The 16,297-nt window shown below is 42.7% G+C and overlaps 1 protein-coding gene across 1 annotated transcript; it reads right to left on the bottom strand.

The window, feature by feature from the left end:
* Positions 1–5,210: 5,210 nt before the first annotated feature.
* Cox7b (cytochrome c oxidase subunit 7B) lies at positions 5,211–11,103 on the bottom strand. The gene is made up of 3 exons (XM_090326319.1): positions 10,943–11,103; positions 8,246–8,370; positions 5,211–5,408 (listed from the first exon to the last, which is right to left on the bottom strand). Exons 1-3 carry the CDS (start codon positions 10,980–10,982, stop codon positions 5,331–5,333), a joined length of 243 nt encoding a protein of 80 aa, XP_090182445.1. The 5' UTR covers positions 10,983–11,103; the 3' UTR covers positions 5,211–5,330.
* Positions 11,104–16,297: the final 5,194 nt, after the last annotated feature.

Raw genomic sequence — 16,297 nt, 5'->3', positions numbered from 1 at the left:
TTATCTCCAATTAACTACCAAAAAACTGAAGTGTGCTGTGGCTCTAAGTAGTAGAGCACTAGTCTTGAACATTCACTTCAAGCTCCACCACCAACAAAAAACAGAAACACCCTGTGGGGAAAAAGAAATCCTGTCATGTTGGAAAACAAAGTATAATATCCTTTTCTCAGCTGCTTTGGGAACCACTTCCTATATTTTTGCCTACACACCTCATTTCCTTATGAACTCACATTTTGCCTCCTTGGAATCACTAAGTATTTTATTTTACCCAGGGCCTGATTACTGTCCTTGCGCATTTTCCTCAAGGCTAGTGCTCTACCACTTGAGCCATTGTACCACATTCAGTTTTTCTTTTTCTTTTTTTTTTTTTGCCAGTCCTGGGCTTGAGCTCAGGGCCTGAGCACTGTCCTTGGACTTTCTCAAGGCTAGAGCTCTACCACTTGAGCCTCAGCACCACTTCTGGCTTTTTTTTTTTCTATGTATGTGGTACCGAGGAATCGAACCCAGGTCTTCATGCATGCTAGGCAAGCACTTTAACCACTAGGCCAAACTCCCAGCCCCCACATTCAGTTTTTCTATATATATTGTGCCAAGGAATCACACCTGGATCTTTGTGCATGCTAGGCAAGTACTCTACCACTAGGCAACACTCCTGGCCCTTTACTTTTATTCATTTTTTTTATTGTTGCTATTCCTGGGACTTGAATTCAGGGCCTGAGCCCTATCCTTGGCCTTTCTCAAGGCTAGAGTTCTACCACTTCAGCCACAGCAACACTTCCAGCCTTTTCTATATATGTGGTACCGAGGAATGGAACCTGGGTCTTCGTGCATTCGAGGTAAGAGTTCTACCACTAGGCAAAATTCCAGGCCCTATATTTATTGGTTTTTTTGTGTGTGTTGGTAGTGGGGCTATAACTCAGGGCCTAGGCACTGTCCTTGACCTTTCTCAAGGCTAACACATTACCACTTGAGCCACAGCACCCCTTCCAGCTTTTTCTGTGAATGTGGTAGAAAAGAAAATCTAGGGTTGGGGCCAGGAGTTTGGCCTAGTGGTTAAAGTGCTTGCCTAGCATGCATGAAGACCCGGGTTCGATTCCTCGGTACCACATGCATAGAAAAAAGCTGGAAGTGGTGCTGAGGCTCAAGTGGTAGAGCTCTAGCCTTGAGAAAGTCCAAGGACAGTGCTCAGGCCCTGAGCTCAAGCCCAGGACTGGCAAAAAAAAAAAGAAAATCTAGGGTTTCCTGCATAATAAGAAAGCACAGTACCACTAGGCCACATTCCCTGCCTTATTTACATTTTTTTTTGCCAGTCCTGTGGCTTGAACTCAGGGCCTGAGCACTGTCCTTGGGCTTTTTTCTCAAGGCAAGCACTCTGCCACTTGAGCCACAGCACCATTTCTAGCTTTTTCTATGCATGTGATACTGAGGAATCGAACCTGGGTCTTTGTGCATGCTAGGCAAGCACTCTACCACTAGGCCAAACTCCTGGCGCCCTTGTTTGGATTTTTAAATTAACCTATACAGTGCTCTATGTATATACACACAAACAGAGAAAAGAAGGATATACTTAGGGGAGGAACCCAAAGGTGTAACTTGGGGTTCATGATTTAACTCAGTGGCAGACCACTTGCCAGGCATGTACAAGGACTTGAGTTCAGTCCTCAGCTCTGGGGGGAAAAAAGTTAATCCTCTGAACATCTAAAACATTGCTTACCAAAATGAATTCCATGAAATAGGAACATCCTTTTTTTTAAATTGCTGGTGGTGGTTTTATTGCTAGTTGTGGTATCGGCTGTTTTTCTTCTCTCTTTTTTTTTTTGGCCAGTCCTGGGCCTTTGAGCTCAGGGTCTAAGCACTGTCCTTGGGCTTTCTCAAGGCTAGAACTCTACCACTTGAGCCACAGCATCATTTCTGGCTTTTTTCCATGTATGTGGTACCAAGGAATCAAACCAGGCCCTTTGTGCATGATAGGCAAGCACTCTACCACTAGGCCAAACTCCTGGCCCCTGTTGTTCTCTTTTTAAAGGTACAAAGAGGGAGTACAGGAATGGAGGATGAACAAATACAAAAATTGTTTTCTATTACTCTGAGCCACAGCCCCACTATCCATTTTTGAGTGGTTAATTGGAGATGAGTCTCACAGGGACTTTTTGGCCAGATTGGCTTTGAACCACAATCCTCAGCTGTCAGCCTCCTGAGTAGCTAGGTTGGCATGAGCCAACATAGCTGAACATGCTTTTCAGTATACATTATGTTAAAAAAATAAACAATGTAGCAAGGCAGTGGTGACTCATGCCTATAATCCAGGTTACTCCAGAAACAGATCTGAGGATCATGGTACAAAGCCAGCCTGTGCAGGAATATTTGTTCATGAGACTCTTATACCATTGACCAGCCAGATCAAACTGGCTGTGGGGGAAAAAGGAGATCAAGGAAAAGACACACACACACACACACACACACACTATAAATTCAACCAAACATTTAAAAAGAATTTTTTGACGTGGTCATGGGCCCGGAGCTCTTCAGCTCAAGGCTAGTGTGGTTTTCTGGTGGTTAATTGAAGATAAGAGTCTCACAGCCTTTTGTGCCTGGGCCAACTTTGTACCAAGATCTTCAGATCTTAGCTTCTTTAGCTAGGATTACAGGCATGAGCCACTGGCACCCCGCCTAAAATTTAAAATCTTAAAATGGCAGATGATGAGGTTGAGCATTTCCCTTGGTTCAATCTCCAGGAACACATACAAACACATAAATTACATCATAAAAAAGACGGGAACTAGAGGCTGGGAGTTTGGCCTAGTGGTAGAGTGCTTGCCTAGCATTCACAAAGACCCGGGTTTGATTCCTCAGTACCACATACATAGAAAAAAGCCAAGTGGTATTGAGGCTCAAGTGGTAGAGCCCTGGCCTTGAGAAAAAAGTCCAAGGACAGTGCTCCGGCCCTGAGTTCAAGGGCCAGGACTGGAAAAAAAAGGAAGAAAAAAAGAAAGAAAGATGGAATCTAGACACTAGTTATTCACACCTGTATTCCTAGCTACTAAGGAGGCTGAGATCTGAGATTGTGATTGCTAGCCAGCCAGGGCAGGAATGTCCTTGAGGCTCTTATCTCCAATAACCACCAAAATACTGGAAATGGTACTGTGGCTCATTTGGTAGAGCACTAGCCTTGAGCAAAAGAAGTATCATGAATCCAGCCCCAGAACTAGCAAAAAAAAAACCCACCATAGTTACTAAGTCAACTCACAAATATTAGCAAGTTAGACTACAAGCTTGTGTGCTACGATTTCAAGGAAATTCATTAAAACACAGAAATGAGGAAGAATGTAAGATCTACTAGCCCTCAGGTTAAGTTTTTTGTTTGGTTTTTGGTTTTGTGGCAGTCCTGGGCCTCGAACACAGGGCCTAGGCACTGTCCTTGGGCTTTCTCAATGCTAGAACTTTATCACTTGAGCCATAGCACCATTTCTGACTTTTTTTTTAGCTCTAGCCTTGAGCAAAAGTTCAGGGACAGTGTCCAGGCCCTGAGTTCAAGCCCTAACAGTGAAACAGGAGAGCATATTTAAAATAGCAAAAAAAAAAAACCCCATAAATCAAAGCAGGAGTTGTGCTACATGCCTGTAATTTCCACTAGTGAGGAGATGAGTCAGAATCAGGGTGAAAACATGAGACCCTGTTTGTTTGTTTGGCCAGTCCTGGGCCTTTCTCAAGGCTAGAGCTCTACCACTTGAGCCACAGCGCCATTTCTGACTTTTTTTTTTTATGTATGTGGTTCTGAGGAATTGAACCTGGGTCTTTGTGCATGCTATGCAAGCATTCTACCACTAGGCCAAACTCCCAGCCCAAGATCCTGTTTTAAAATATAAAAGGACTGACTAGATGTGTGAATCTAATGTCAAAGTACTCGCTCTTCAGTCCTCAGTATTGAAAAAAAATGAATGCTCAACGACACCCTTTTGTTCAGTACGAATAAACATATTAACAAATCCTTTCAAGTAAACACACGAAAAAAATCAAAAGCTCTACTAAGAATAAGACAGAGACAAAGGGTTAGCTTTAGCTACTTTTTTCCCAGTTCTCAGGCTTGAACTCAGGGCCTGGGCATTGTCCTTGGACACATTTTGCTCAAGGATAGTGCTCTGTCACTTGAGCCACAGAGCCACTTCCATCTTTTTCTGTGTATGTATTAAAAATGAATCAAACCCAGGGCTTTGTGCATTCTAGGCGAGAACTCTTATCACTCGGATAAAGCTTCCAGCCCTAGCTTTAGCTACTTTTTTTTGGCCAGTCCTGGGGCTTAAGCTCAGGGCCTGAGCACAATCCTTGGGCTTTCTCAAGGTTAGAGCTCTACCACTTGAGCCACAGCACCATTTCCAGCTTTTTCTATGTATGTGGTAACGAGAATGGAATCAGGATCTTTGTGCATGCTAGGCCAGCACTCTACCACTAGGCCAAACTGGGGCCCTAGCTTTACCTACTCTTAACATAACCTAGTTAAGCTTTATAGCACCACAGTTCCCTTAGGTCTGGGTGATACAGGAGTGAAAAAGTTAATGATGTCAATTACAAATACAAATAGTGGGAGGTAAAAATATTAAACATAGAGGCTGAGAATGTGTCTTAGTGGTAGAGTGCTTGCCTAGTATGCATGAAGCCCTGGGTTTGATTCCTCAGGACCACATTAACAAAGAGTGATGCTATCCCTCAAGTGGTAGTGTGCTGTCCTTGAGCAAATGCAGCTCAGGGAAAGTGCCCAGGCCCCGAGTTCAAGCTGCAGAACTAGACAAATAGTTGTAGTAGTTGTAATTATGTACTTACTGTAATTTCCAATGTCTATAAAATTGACTTCTAGCTGGGCACGGTTGCTCACACCTGTAATCCTCAGGAGGCTGAGGTCTAAAGATCGAGGTTCAAAACCAGCCCAGGCCCTAAAGTCTGTGAAACTCTTATCTCCAACTACCAGAAAACTGAAAGTGGTTCTGTGGCACTAGCCTTGAGCTGAAAAGCTCAGGGGCAATGCCCAGGCCCAGAGTTCAAGCCCCACAAGGAACTGACTTCTAGGTGATAACTAAATTCCTCTAACACACTACTTCATAAAGACGTTACTTAAAAGAGCTTGTATAGCATATTCACTCTAATATTAATGCAAAGGCTAAATGGTAACCAAATCATCTGGATTCATATACAAAGGAAACAAGCACAATCTACAATGAAGGTTTCAAATATATTTTATTCCTTCAGTATGTCACATTTTAATTAAGTACATAGGGCTTTTATTCAGCATTATGAGTTGGTTTTGAAATAATTCACTGTTACACCAGCTAGTATGATTACTGATCTCTCCATTCCTTTGGGATGACTCTGCCAACTGGGGACAGGTTCCATTCAATTCCAATCTGTGTTGCAGTCTGTAAGAATTAAAATGGCATCAGTTATACGTTTAAATCTCAGTCAACTATCCTTTGGAGCCTATTTGTTGAAGTGACAACAGTAAGTCCATTATATATGTTTTAAAAACATAGAAACTCAGTCAGGCACCAGTGGTTCACACCTGGAATCCTAGCTACTCAGGAAGCTGAGATCTGGAGATAATAGTTGGAAATCAGGTAAGGGAGGAAAATCAGTGAGACTCTTCTCTCCAATGAACTAGTCAAATAGCTGTAAGTGGAGCTGGGACTCAGAAAATAAGCTCAAGAACACCATTCAGGCCCAGATTTTGAGCACTAAGGGCAACAGAAAACAAACACAGAAACTCACCTAGACCACAGTGCCCTTTATGCAGGCCAAAACTTACTGCTGTCCTAACTCTCTAGTCTAGTGCTATCCAAAAAAGCTTCAGTAGTCATCAGCCACACAAAGCTATGAAAGATGCAAATATATGGCTAATTGGTGCTGGGAATGTAGCTTAGTGGTAGAATGTTTGCCTAGCACCTATGAAGCCCTGGATTCCATTCCTCAGTACCACATACACAGAAAAGGTCAGAAATGGCACTGTGGTACAAATGGTAGAGTGTGAGTCGAGCAAAAGAAGTTCAGGGACAGTGCCCAGGCCCTGAGTACAAGCCCCAGGACTTGGGAAGGAAGGAAGGAAGGAAGGAAGGAAGGAAGGAAGGAAGGAAGGAAGGAAGGAAGGAAGGAAGGGAGGGAGGGAGGGAGGGAGGGAGGGAGGGATGAAGAGAGGGAGGGAGGGACGAAGAGAAGAAAGGAAAGAGGGAGGGAAAGAAAGGAAGGAGAAATACAGCTAATATAAAATAACCAGTTCTTGGGCCAGGAGTTTGGCCCAGTGGTAGAGTGCCTGCCTAGCAAGCATGAAGACCCAGGTTCAATTCCTCGGTACCACATACATAGAAAAGGCCATAAATGGTGGTGTTTGAGAAAGACCAAGAACAGTGCTCAAGCCCCAGGACTGGCAAAAGATAAAATAACCAATATTTTTTTTTCTTTTTTGTTTTTTTTGTCGGTCCTGGGGCTTAAACTCAGGGCCTGGGCTCTGTCCCTGAGATTGTTTCCTCAAGGCTAGCACTCTTACCAATTGAGCCACAGCAACACTCCTGGTTCTCTGGGAGTTAACTGGAAATAAAGAGTCTCCTGGACTTTCCTGCCTGGGCTGGCTTCAAACCACAAATCTCTTGAGTTGCTAAGATTACAGGCAGAAACTATTAGCACCTGGCTTAAAATAACCAATTAAAAAAACAATTCTTAAATTTCCTTTAAAACTTCAGTCATTTTAACTAAAATTTGTACATTTCTATATTACCTTCTCAAAATACTGTTTCCCTCAACCAAAACACATAAATATTCAGAATACTCCAATACTTTCATCACTCTAATATTCTAATACTCTAATATTCCTTCATCATTTTGGAGGTAGTTTACCTCCAAAAGCTCCTCTTAGCAAATATTTTGGCTCTCTTTTTTTTTTTTTGCCAGTCCTGGCCTTGAGCTCAGGGCCTGAGCACTGTCCTTGGACTTTCTCAAGGCTAGAGCTCTACCACTTGAGCCTCAGCACCACTTCTGGCTTTTTTTCTATGTATGTGGTACCGAGGAATCGAACCCGGGTCTTCGTGCATGCTAGGCAAGCACTCAACCACTAGGCCAAACTCCTGGCCCCTATTTTGGCTCTTTTTGACACTGCTGTATTATTTAAATGTACAAAAGAGTTTCACAGTGATTTTATGCATATTCATTAAATGTACTTTAATCAAATTCACGTGGTACATTTACTATTTTCACTCAAGGCTGTCATACTACTTGAAACACATCTCTACCTCCTGTATTACTTTTTTCCTGCCAGTCTTCGGACTTTAACTCAAGGTTTTGGGTGCTGTCTCTGAGCTTTTGTGCTCAAGGCTAATGCTCTACCACTTGAGCCACAGCTCCACTTTTAGCTTTTTGCTGGGTAACTGGAGATAAGACTCATGGAATACCAAGGCTGGTTCAAACCACCACCCTCAGATCTCAGCCTCCTGAATAGCTAGGATTACAGGTATGAACCACTAATACCTAGCTTGTATTACTTTATTAACCTTCTCCTTCCCTACTTTTTTTTTTTTTACCAGTCTTGGTCTTGAGCCTTTCTCAAGGCTATAACTCTACCACTTGAGCCTCAGCACCACTTCCGGCTTTTTTCTATGCATGTGGTACCAAGGAATTGAACCTGGCTCTTTGGGCATGCTAGGCAAGTACTTTACCATTAGGCCAAACTCCCAGCCCCGCCATTTTCTTCTTTTTATTGTTTGGAAATGTGGATTCAATCCAGGGCTTTCATGCATGCTAAGCACTTTTTTTTTCTTTTTTTAATCATTAACCTATATTTTCAGCCTATGAGAGCAATTTTCTAGTATCTTATAGGTGTAATATGAAAATTTGATGAATCAGAGATTCTGTATTATAGGAGTCTTTAATCCCATTTTCTGCAAATGGAGAGCAGGAAATGTTTCTTTTTCTATTTCTCCTTATTTGAACTGTTATACAAAAATAAATGCTTAGTAAAACTTTTGCTTTTTACTCAAGGTTAATAATACTCTTAAGCCCAAGTTCCACATCTGGCTTTTTGGTAATTAGAGAAAACAGTCTCATAGTCTTTTCTGCCTGGGCTGGTTTCATAGTGCGATCATTGGATCTCAGCCTCCTGAGCAACCTCTCAGAAGGGACTGCGAATATTATACTACTTGCATAGCTTGAGTAAGACCTTGCTTACTAGCTAGGAAAAAATCACTAGGAAAAAAACTTAAACAATACTTACATAACTCCATGCAGCAACACAGAAAGTGACTCCACCAGCTAATATAGCATTACCATATTTGTCATGGAAATCAGGTACTTTTTTCTGGTGGCTCTGCCTTGCCACTGTTTGCTGAAAGCTTCGAACTTAGGAGAGAAAAATATAAAAATATATCAATTATTGGGAAAGGAAAGTACATGTGATCGATATTGCAAATCAGGAAAACCAATGATGTTAACTTCATAGTATTACAAACTTCAATAAAATGGTAAAATGCATTGCATATAAAAGTACTTATGAGGCCGGGAGTTTGGCGTAGTGGTTAAAGTGCTTGGCTAGCATGCATGAAGACCCAGGTTCGATTCCTTGGTACCACATACATAGAAAAAAGCCGGAAGTGGTGCTGAGGCTCAAGTGGAAGAGCTCTAGCCTTGAGAAAGTCCAAGGACAGTGCTCAGGCCCTGAGCTCAAGCCCAGGACTGGCAAAAAAAAAATAAAAAATAAAATAAATAAAAGTACTTATGAGCCCAGCGCGGGGGCTCACACCTGTAATCCTACCTACTCAAGAGGTTGAGATCTAAGGATCGCATTCAAAGCCAGCCTGGCACTAAAGACCCTGTGACTCTTTTTTTTTCCAGTCCTGGGGCTTGAACTTAGGGCTTGAGCACTGCCCTTGGGCTTTTTCCTCAAGGCTATCACTCTGCCACTTGAGCCACAGCAACATTTCTGGCTTTTTCTATGCATGTGGTACCAAGGAATCGAACCCAGGTCTTCGTGCATGCTAGGCAAGCACTCTACCAGTAGGCCAAAGTCCCAGCCCCCCTGAGACTCTTATCTCCAATTAATCTCTAGAAAATGGGAAATGAGGCTGTGGCTCAAGGGGTAGGGCATTAAACTTGAGCTGAAGAGCTGAGGGACCCAGGCCCAGAGTTGAAGCCATGATCCACAAATAAATAAATAAATAGGGGCCGGGGGTTTTGGCCTACTGGTAGAGTGCTTGCCTAGTATACACGAAGAGAAAGCTGGAAGTAGTATTGTGGTTCAAGTGGTGGAGCTCTAGCCTTGAGAAAGCCCAAGGAAAGTGGTAGGCCCTGACCCAGGACTGGCAAGGAAAGAAAGAAAGAAAAAGAAAGAAAGAGAGAGAGGGAGGGAGGGAGGGAGGGAGGGAGGAAGGAAGGAAGGAAGGAAGAAAAGAAAGGAAGGAAGGAAGGAAGGAAGGAAGGAAGGAAGGAAGGAAGGAAGGAAGGAAGGGTGTGGAAGAAAGAAAGAGTGTGGCCTAGCAGTAGAAAGAATGAAAGAAAAAGAAAGAAAGAACGAAAGAAAGAAAGAAAGAAAGAAAGAAAGAAAGAAAGAAAGAGTGGCTTAGCAGTAGAGTGCTTGTCTAACATGCACAAAGCCTCAGGTTTGATTCCTTGGTACCACATACACAAAAAGAGCTGTTAAGTGGTGCTGTGGCTCAGGTGGTAGAGCTCTATCCTTCAGAAAGCTCAAGGACAGTACCCAGGCCCTGAGTTTGAGCCCCAGGACAGAAAAAAAAACAAAGTTTTCATAAGGTCCATATTCTGTACTTCCTTTTTTGGGGGGTGGGGATGAGGGAGCTAAGATTCTCAAAGAGTTGTAATTTTAACACTGAGATTACCCATATGGTTTTCTTTTTTTTTTTTTTTTGGTCATGGGGCTTGAACTGTGGGATTGGGTGCTGTCTCCGAGCTCTTCAGGTCAAGGCTACTGCTCTACCCTTGAGCTACAGCTCCACTTTCCATTTTGTAATGAGTAATTGGAGTCTCACAGCTTTGTATTGCCGGGGCTGGCTTTCAACCATGATCCTCAGATCTCAGCCTCCTGAGTAGGTAGGATTGCAAGCGGTGAGCCACCATGTCCAGCTGCAAATGGATTTCTTTACACCTCTCTCTGACCCAGAAAAAAAAAGTGATGCCAGTGCTACCCATTAATAATGTTATATAATCTTCAATGAAATCCTACTTTTACAAATTAGAAGGGAAGATTAGAGAAGTTACATCCTTTACCCAAAGTGAAAGCTGCAATTAATGCAGGTACTGGCATAAGAAAAACTACTCTAGCTATTTTTCAACTATGTTGGAAGTACCCACAGTGTTTAGAATACAATGTATCTGAAGAATAAAACCCAAAATATGGATACAGAAGCGAACTCTATTTGAACGAGGTCACCTTTTCATGTTACTCAAGGTCACCTTTGGGAAAATCAAGTCTGAAAATTCATTTCTCTCTGTCTCTCTCTCTGTCTCTCTGTCTCTCTCTCTGTCTCTCTCTCTGTCTCTCTCTCTGTCTCTCTCTCTCGTGTATTCTCGATATGTAATGTTGGCCTGAAATGTACCAGTACGTGTCCTTAGTTTTAGGTTTTAAAAACAAACTTCTTTCAGGGCGATTTCTTCTCTGTGGACTTACGAGTCAACATAGCCCCAAAGGTAAAATTTCGAATATAAGAAGCAAAAGGAGAGGTATCAATTATGCTCTTCCTGGAGATCCTGTACCTGAAGAATTAAAACACAGTGCTCAGTTTCCACTCCCGACAGGAAGCTGGAAAGCAACAGTAAAAACAGTGGGTGACAAAAGTAACTGCAAGCCTTGGGAGGAGGAGACTGCATTTAGAATGAGAATCAAGGATTGCAGCGAGAGATCACAAGGACAAACAGATGGAAGGAAGTTGCAAATGACTTCCTCACAATTTTTGCTCACCTGGGAGACGGCTTACAGCATTTCTGGCCAAGGGAAACATTGTGGACCTGGCGCTGGCGCTGGACAACAGCGGCTGGGCTGGATCACGCGAATTCTCCTTAGGCACCCTTGCAAAGAGCCCTGAAAAACAAAATGGCTTTCACTTAGGACCTGTAACGAGATTTGGAGATACCTCGCGAGATTTAAGGGGCAGAAACTCAGGAAAACTTGAAATCCTTTATATCGCGAGACAAGTTTAAATGCCTTTTGGGAAATGTAGTTTCAGGTTATGTTTCTCTCTGCCTCGGTGTCACTGTCTATGTGTGCTGGGGCCTCGGGCTACGAATTCAGGGCTTGAGCTCCCTTTTTCTTCTTTACTCAGGACCCACATTTCCACTTGAAATCTTTTTTGTTGTTGGTAGTTGTTAATTGCAGATAAAACTCTCCTGAGGGACCAAGAGTTTGGCATAGTGGTAGAGTGCTTGCCTAGTATGCAAGAAAACCAGGTTCGAATGCTTGGTACCTCATAGAAAAAGCCGGATCTGTAGGGGGAAGGAAATGGGGACAAAAATATGAGAAGGGGTATCAATGTTTGTGAAGTAATGCACCTTCTATCTGGCGAATTTAATGTAACCCTTCTATTAATTACAATAAAAATATATGAAGGGGGGTGGGGGGGAGAGTAATGGGTACCAAGACATGTGAAAGGGTATCAATGTATGTGAATTAATGCACCTTCTATCTGGCAAATATCATGTAACCCTTTTATTAATTACAATAAAAAATTTTAAAAAAGTACATGAAAAAGGGGCCAGGAGGTTGGCCTAGTGGTAGAGTGCTTGCCTAGCATGCACCAAGAAACCGGGTTCGATTCCTTGGTACCACATACATAGGAAAAAGCTGGAAGTGATGCTGAGGCTCAAGTGGTAGAGTTCTAGCCTTGAGAAAGCCCAAGGACAGTGCTCAGGCCCTGAGTTCAGTCCCCAAAAAACAAACAAACAAACGTGGGCTGGGAAAAGAAAAACAGGAAATGTATGGGCCGGGAGTTTGGCCTAGTAGTTAAAGTGCTTGCCTAGCATGCACGAAGACCCGGATTCAATTCCTTGGTACCACATATATAGAAAAAAGCCAGAAGTGGTGCTGAGGCTCAAGTGGTAGAGCTTGAGAAAGTCCAAGGACAGGGCTCAGGCCCTGAGTTCAAGTGCCATGACTGGCAGAAAAAAAATATATATGTGTATATATATATATATATATATATATATATATATATATATATATACATATGAAAAAAGCCGGAAGTGGCCAAGCGCGGGGGCTCATGTCTATAATCCTAACTACTCAGGAAGCTAAGATCTGAGGATCAAGGTTCAAAGCCAGCCGGGCACAAAAGGACCTGGGACCTTTTTTTTCCTTTTTTGCCAGTCCTGGGCTTGAACTCAGGGTCTGAACACTGTCCTTGAGCTTTCTCACCAAGGCTAGCGCTCTATCACTGGAGCCACAGCACCATTTCTGGCTTTTCTATGTATGTGGTACCTAGAAATTGAACCCAGGTCTTCATGCCTGCTAAGCAAGCACTCTACCACCAGGCCAATTTCCAGGGCCAAACCTCGTACTTTCTATCTTCAGTTACCACAAACGAATTGGTTAAACTCTCTCTCTCTCTCTCTCTCTGTGTAATGGGGCTTGAAAAAAATACATCACACTTTTTTCACTGACACGGATCTGTCACTTGAGCCACAGTTCCAATTCCAGTTTACTTTTAATTTTGAGATAATTCCAAATTTAAAGAAAAATCATAGAGTTGCTGGTGGCTTACACCTGTAATCTCAGTTACTCAGGAGGAGATTTTAGGATTATGATTTGTGGGGTCACACCCCACAGGAAAGTCTGTAACATACTTAGTCACCAACTAGTCACCAAAACCCAAAAAGTGGAGCACCAGCCTTGAGGGAAAAAAATCTTAGAAGCAATAACTAGGCCCTGAATTCCAGCCCCAATACTGTCACAAAACAAGGTAAGAAAGAGAGAATAATAGTTGAGAAAAAGAATTAGGCCAGGAGCACAGAGCACACTGGCTCACACCTGTTGCTTATAATCCTTGCTATTCAGGAGGCTGAGATCTCAGGATCAAGGTTCAAAGTCAACCCGGGCACAAAAGGACCTGAGACTCTCCAATTAACCTCTGGAAAATGGGAAGTATGGCACAGCTCAAGCCTGTGGCTTCTCAGTAGCCTTGAGTTGAAAAGCTCAGGGACAGTGCCCAGGCCGCGTTCAAGCCTCATGACCCACAATAATAATAATAATAATAATAATAATAATAAAGCCAGGAGTGTTGCCTAGTGGTAGAGTGCTTGCCTAGCATGCACAAAGCCCTGGATTCCATTCCTTGTTACCACATACACAGAAAAACCAGAAGTGCTGTGGCTCCAATGGTAAAACAGTAGCCTTGAGAAAGTCCAAGGATAGTGCCCAGGCCCTGAGTTCAAGCACCAAGACTGACAAAAAAAATCACAAGAATTGCAAAAGGCCCTCCAAAGTAATCCCAAGACAAACCAAGAAGATGGGAGTTCTTGGGCCAACCTGAGCTGCAAAGCTAGACACGATCTCAAATATTAGGAAAAAAGTTTTCCAAAAGTCATAAAAGGAAAAGCATAGTTGGACATATAGAAAAGAAAGAAGAGGCCAAGAGTTTAGCCTAGTGGTAGAGTGATTGCCTAGAATGTATGAAGACCCAGGTTCAATTCCTCGGTACCACATACATAGAAAAAGGAAGAAGTGGTGCTGTGGTTCAAGTGGTAGAGCTCTAGACTTGAGAAACAGCAGCTAGACCCTAAGTTCAGGACTCAGAACTGGTACCAAAAAGAATATATATATATATATTAGCAGCCAGAGACAAACACTGTGTAGGCATTGCAAATAGATGGAATTACAAGAAAATGTGTTCAATGTGTTAGTTTGCTTGCAACACTAGAAGAGGTGTTTGCCAGTAAGTTTCTTTTCACAACAGCATCAGACTTAGGGGTGTAATCTCTGGCAATTCCCATGCCCCATTGAATGAAAGGTTTTCTATATTGTGAATGCATAGAACTTACACTTTGTCATGTACAACTGTTTCCAAAGTTGATAGTGTATGAAAACTGTAAAACTGTGCTGGTAACCTTTGGGTGTTCTCAGAGGAAAATGGTAATTTGGGGTTGCGGAGTCAGCTTGGGGTGAAGTATTTAACCTAGACCTCCATTCTTTTTTTTTTGCCAGTCCTGGGCTTGAGCTCAGGGCCTGAGCGCTGTCCTTGGACTTTCTCAAGGCTAGAGCTCTACCACTTGAGCCTCAGCACCACTTTCAACTTTTTTCTATGTACCAAGGAATTGAACCCAGGTCTTCGTGCACGCTACCACTAGGCCAAACTCCCGGCCCTAGACCTTCATTCTTTTTTTTTTTTTGTAAAGAAACAGCTTCAGTTTATTCTAGCATTCTGACAACTGGCACATGGCAATTTGGGCCTAAATGGCACCTTATATTAGAAGCTGGCATTGGATAAGTATTTTTTCTCCTTTTTTTCATATATTTTTATTGTAATTAATAGAAGGATTACATTATATTTCCCAGATAGAAGGTACATTAATTCACATACATTGATACCCTTTCTCATGTCTTGGTCCCCATTTCCCTCCCCCCTACCCCCACCCCTCATCTTGTTTTCCCCCCTTCCCTATCCAATTTCAAATAACCAAATACAAATATATCCAATATATCAGATAACAAAGTGAGATACTGTAACAATATGAGATAACCAAGGGACAGCAAAAGAGATGAGAGATAACATAGTACATTAAGGACAACAATCACTCATTATATGGCTTTTGTTTCTATATCATAGAGGTCCTTTCATTTAACGTCATACTATATGGCCTTATGTATCTAGGTTTTGCTCTATTGCAAATCTCTGCTAGTAGAGCCCAAGGTTTCTTCTGATTATGACAAATGAGGGAAACCATTGAGCCTATGTTCCTTTGAGTCTGGCTTACTTCACTTAATATGATTTTTTCTAAGTCTTTCCATTTCCTAACAAATGGGGCCATGTCATTCTTTCTGACAGCAGCGTAGAATTCCATTGTGTACAAATACCACATCTTGTTGATCCACTCATCAACTGAGGGACAACTGGGTTGGTTCCATATCTTTGGTATGGTAAATAGTGCTGCAATGAACATCGTTGTGCTAGTGGATTTAGTATGTCCTTGTTTCTGGACAATTGGGTAAATGCCTAGTAGTGGAATTGCTGGGTCATAGGGGAGCTCTATGTTTAGTCTTTTGAGGAACTGCCATACAGCTTTCCATAGTGGTTGAATGAGTTTGCACTCCTACCAACAGTGTAGTAGTGATCCCTCCTGGCCATATCCCCTCCAGCATCTGTTGTTATTAGTTGTCTTGATCCTGGCTCAGCAGTTTAATGCAGTCCCATTTATCCAGCCTTTCTCTGATTTGTTGTGATTCTTGGTCCTTATTAAGAAAGTTTCCACCTGTGCCAAGGAGACCTAGTGTATCTCCTATTCCTTCTTGTCAAGTTTTCAGTGTGTCAGCTTTTACCTCGAGGTCTTTCATCCATTTGGAGTTAATTCTAGTGCAGGGTGACAAACTTTAGTTTTCTGCAGGTGCTTAACCAGTTCTGCCAGCACCACTTGTTGAAGAGGCTGTCTTTCTTCCATTCTATTTTTTTGGCTCCCTTGTCAAAGATTAGGTGGCCATAGTAGACCTCCATTCTTTTTTTTTTGCCAGTCCTGGGCTTGGGCTCAGGGCTTGAGCACTATCCTTGGACTTTCTCAAGGCTAGAGCTCTACCACTTGAGCCTCAGCACCACTTCCGGCTTTTTGCTATGTATGTGGGATACCGAGGAATTGAACCCGGGTCTTCATGCATGCTAGGCAAGCACTCTACCACTAGGCCAAACTCCCGGCCCCCTAGACCTCCATTCTTAACAATATAAAAAAAATTTTAAACCGGTCATGGGGCTTAAACTATGGACTTGGGCACTGAGCTTTTGCGCTTAAGGCTAGCACTCTGCCATTTGAGCTCCAACTCCACTTCCAGCTTTTTTGGGTAGTTTTAGTGGGGTAAGAATCTCCTGGGAGCCAGGAGCTTAGCCTAGTTGTAGAGTGCTCGCCTAGCATGCACAAATCCCTGGGTTCAATTCCTCAGTACGATTTACACAGAAAAAGCCAAATGTGGCGCTATGGAAGAGCACTAGCCTTGAACAAAAATTGTCCAAGGACAGTGTGCAGGCCCTGAGTTCAAACTCAGGACTGGCAAAAAAAAAAGTCTCCTGAGCCTGGTGCTGAGTGGCCCATGCTGTAATCCTAGGTACTCTCCTGAGATCTG

This window comes from Megascapheus bottae, chromosome X, assembly GCF_031878675.1.
Source record: "Megascapheus bottae isolate mThoBot1 chromosome X, mThoBot2.hap1, whole genome shotgun sequence".
Taxonomy (NCBI): Eukaryota; Metazoa; Chordata; class Mammalia; order Rodentia; family Geomyidae; genus Megascapheus; species Megascapheus bottae.
The sequence above is the reverse complement of the archived record's forward strand: the minus strand, read 5'-3'. Positions and strand labels throughout refer to the sequence as shown.

What these genes read in the sequence shown, in the direction of transcription:
- Cox7b (XM_090326319.1), bottom strand. Translation starts at nt 10,982, where the DNA reads ATGTTTCCCTTGGCCAGAAATGCTGTAAGCCGTCTCCCAG. An exon ending in TGCTGTAAGCCGTCTCCCAG is followed by an intron (nt 8,371 to 10,942) that starts GTGAGCAAAAAT and finishes TTCTCTCCTAAG; the next exon opens with TTCGAAGCTTTCAGCAAACA. An exon ending in GTGTTGCTGCATGGAGTTAT is followed by an intron (nt 5,409 to 8,245) that starts GTAAGTATTGTT and finishes TAATTCTTACAG; the next exon opens with ACTGCAACACAGATTGGAAT.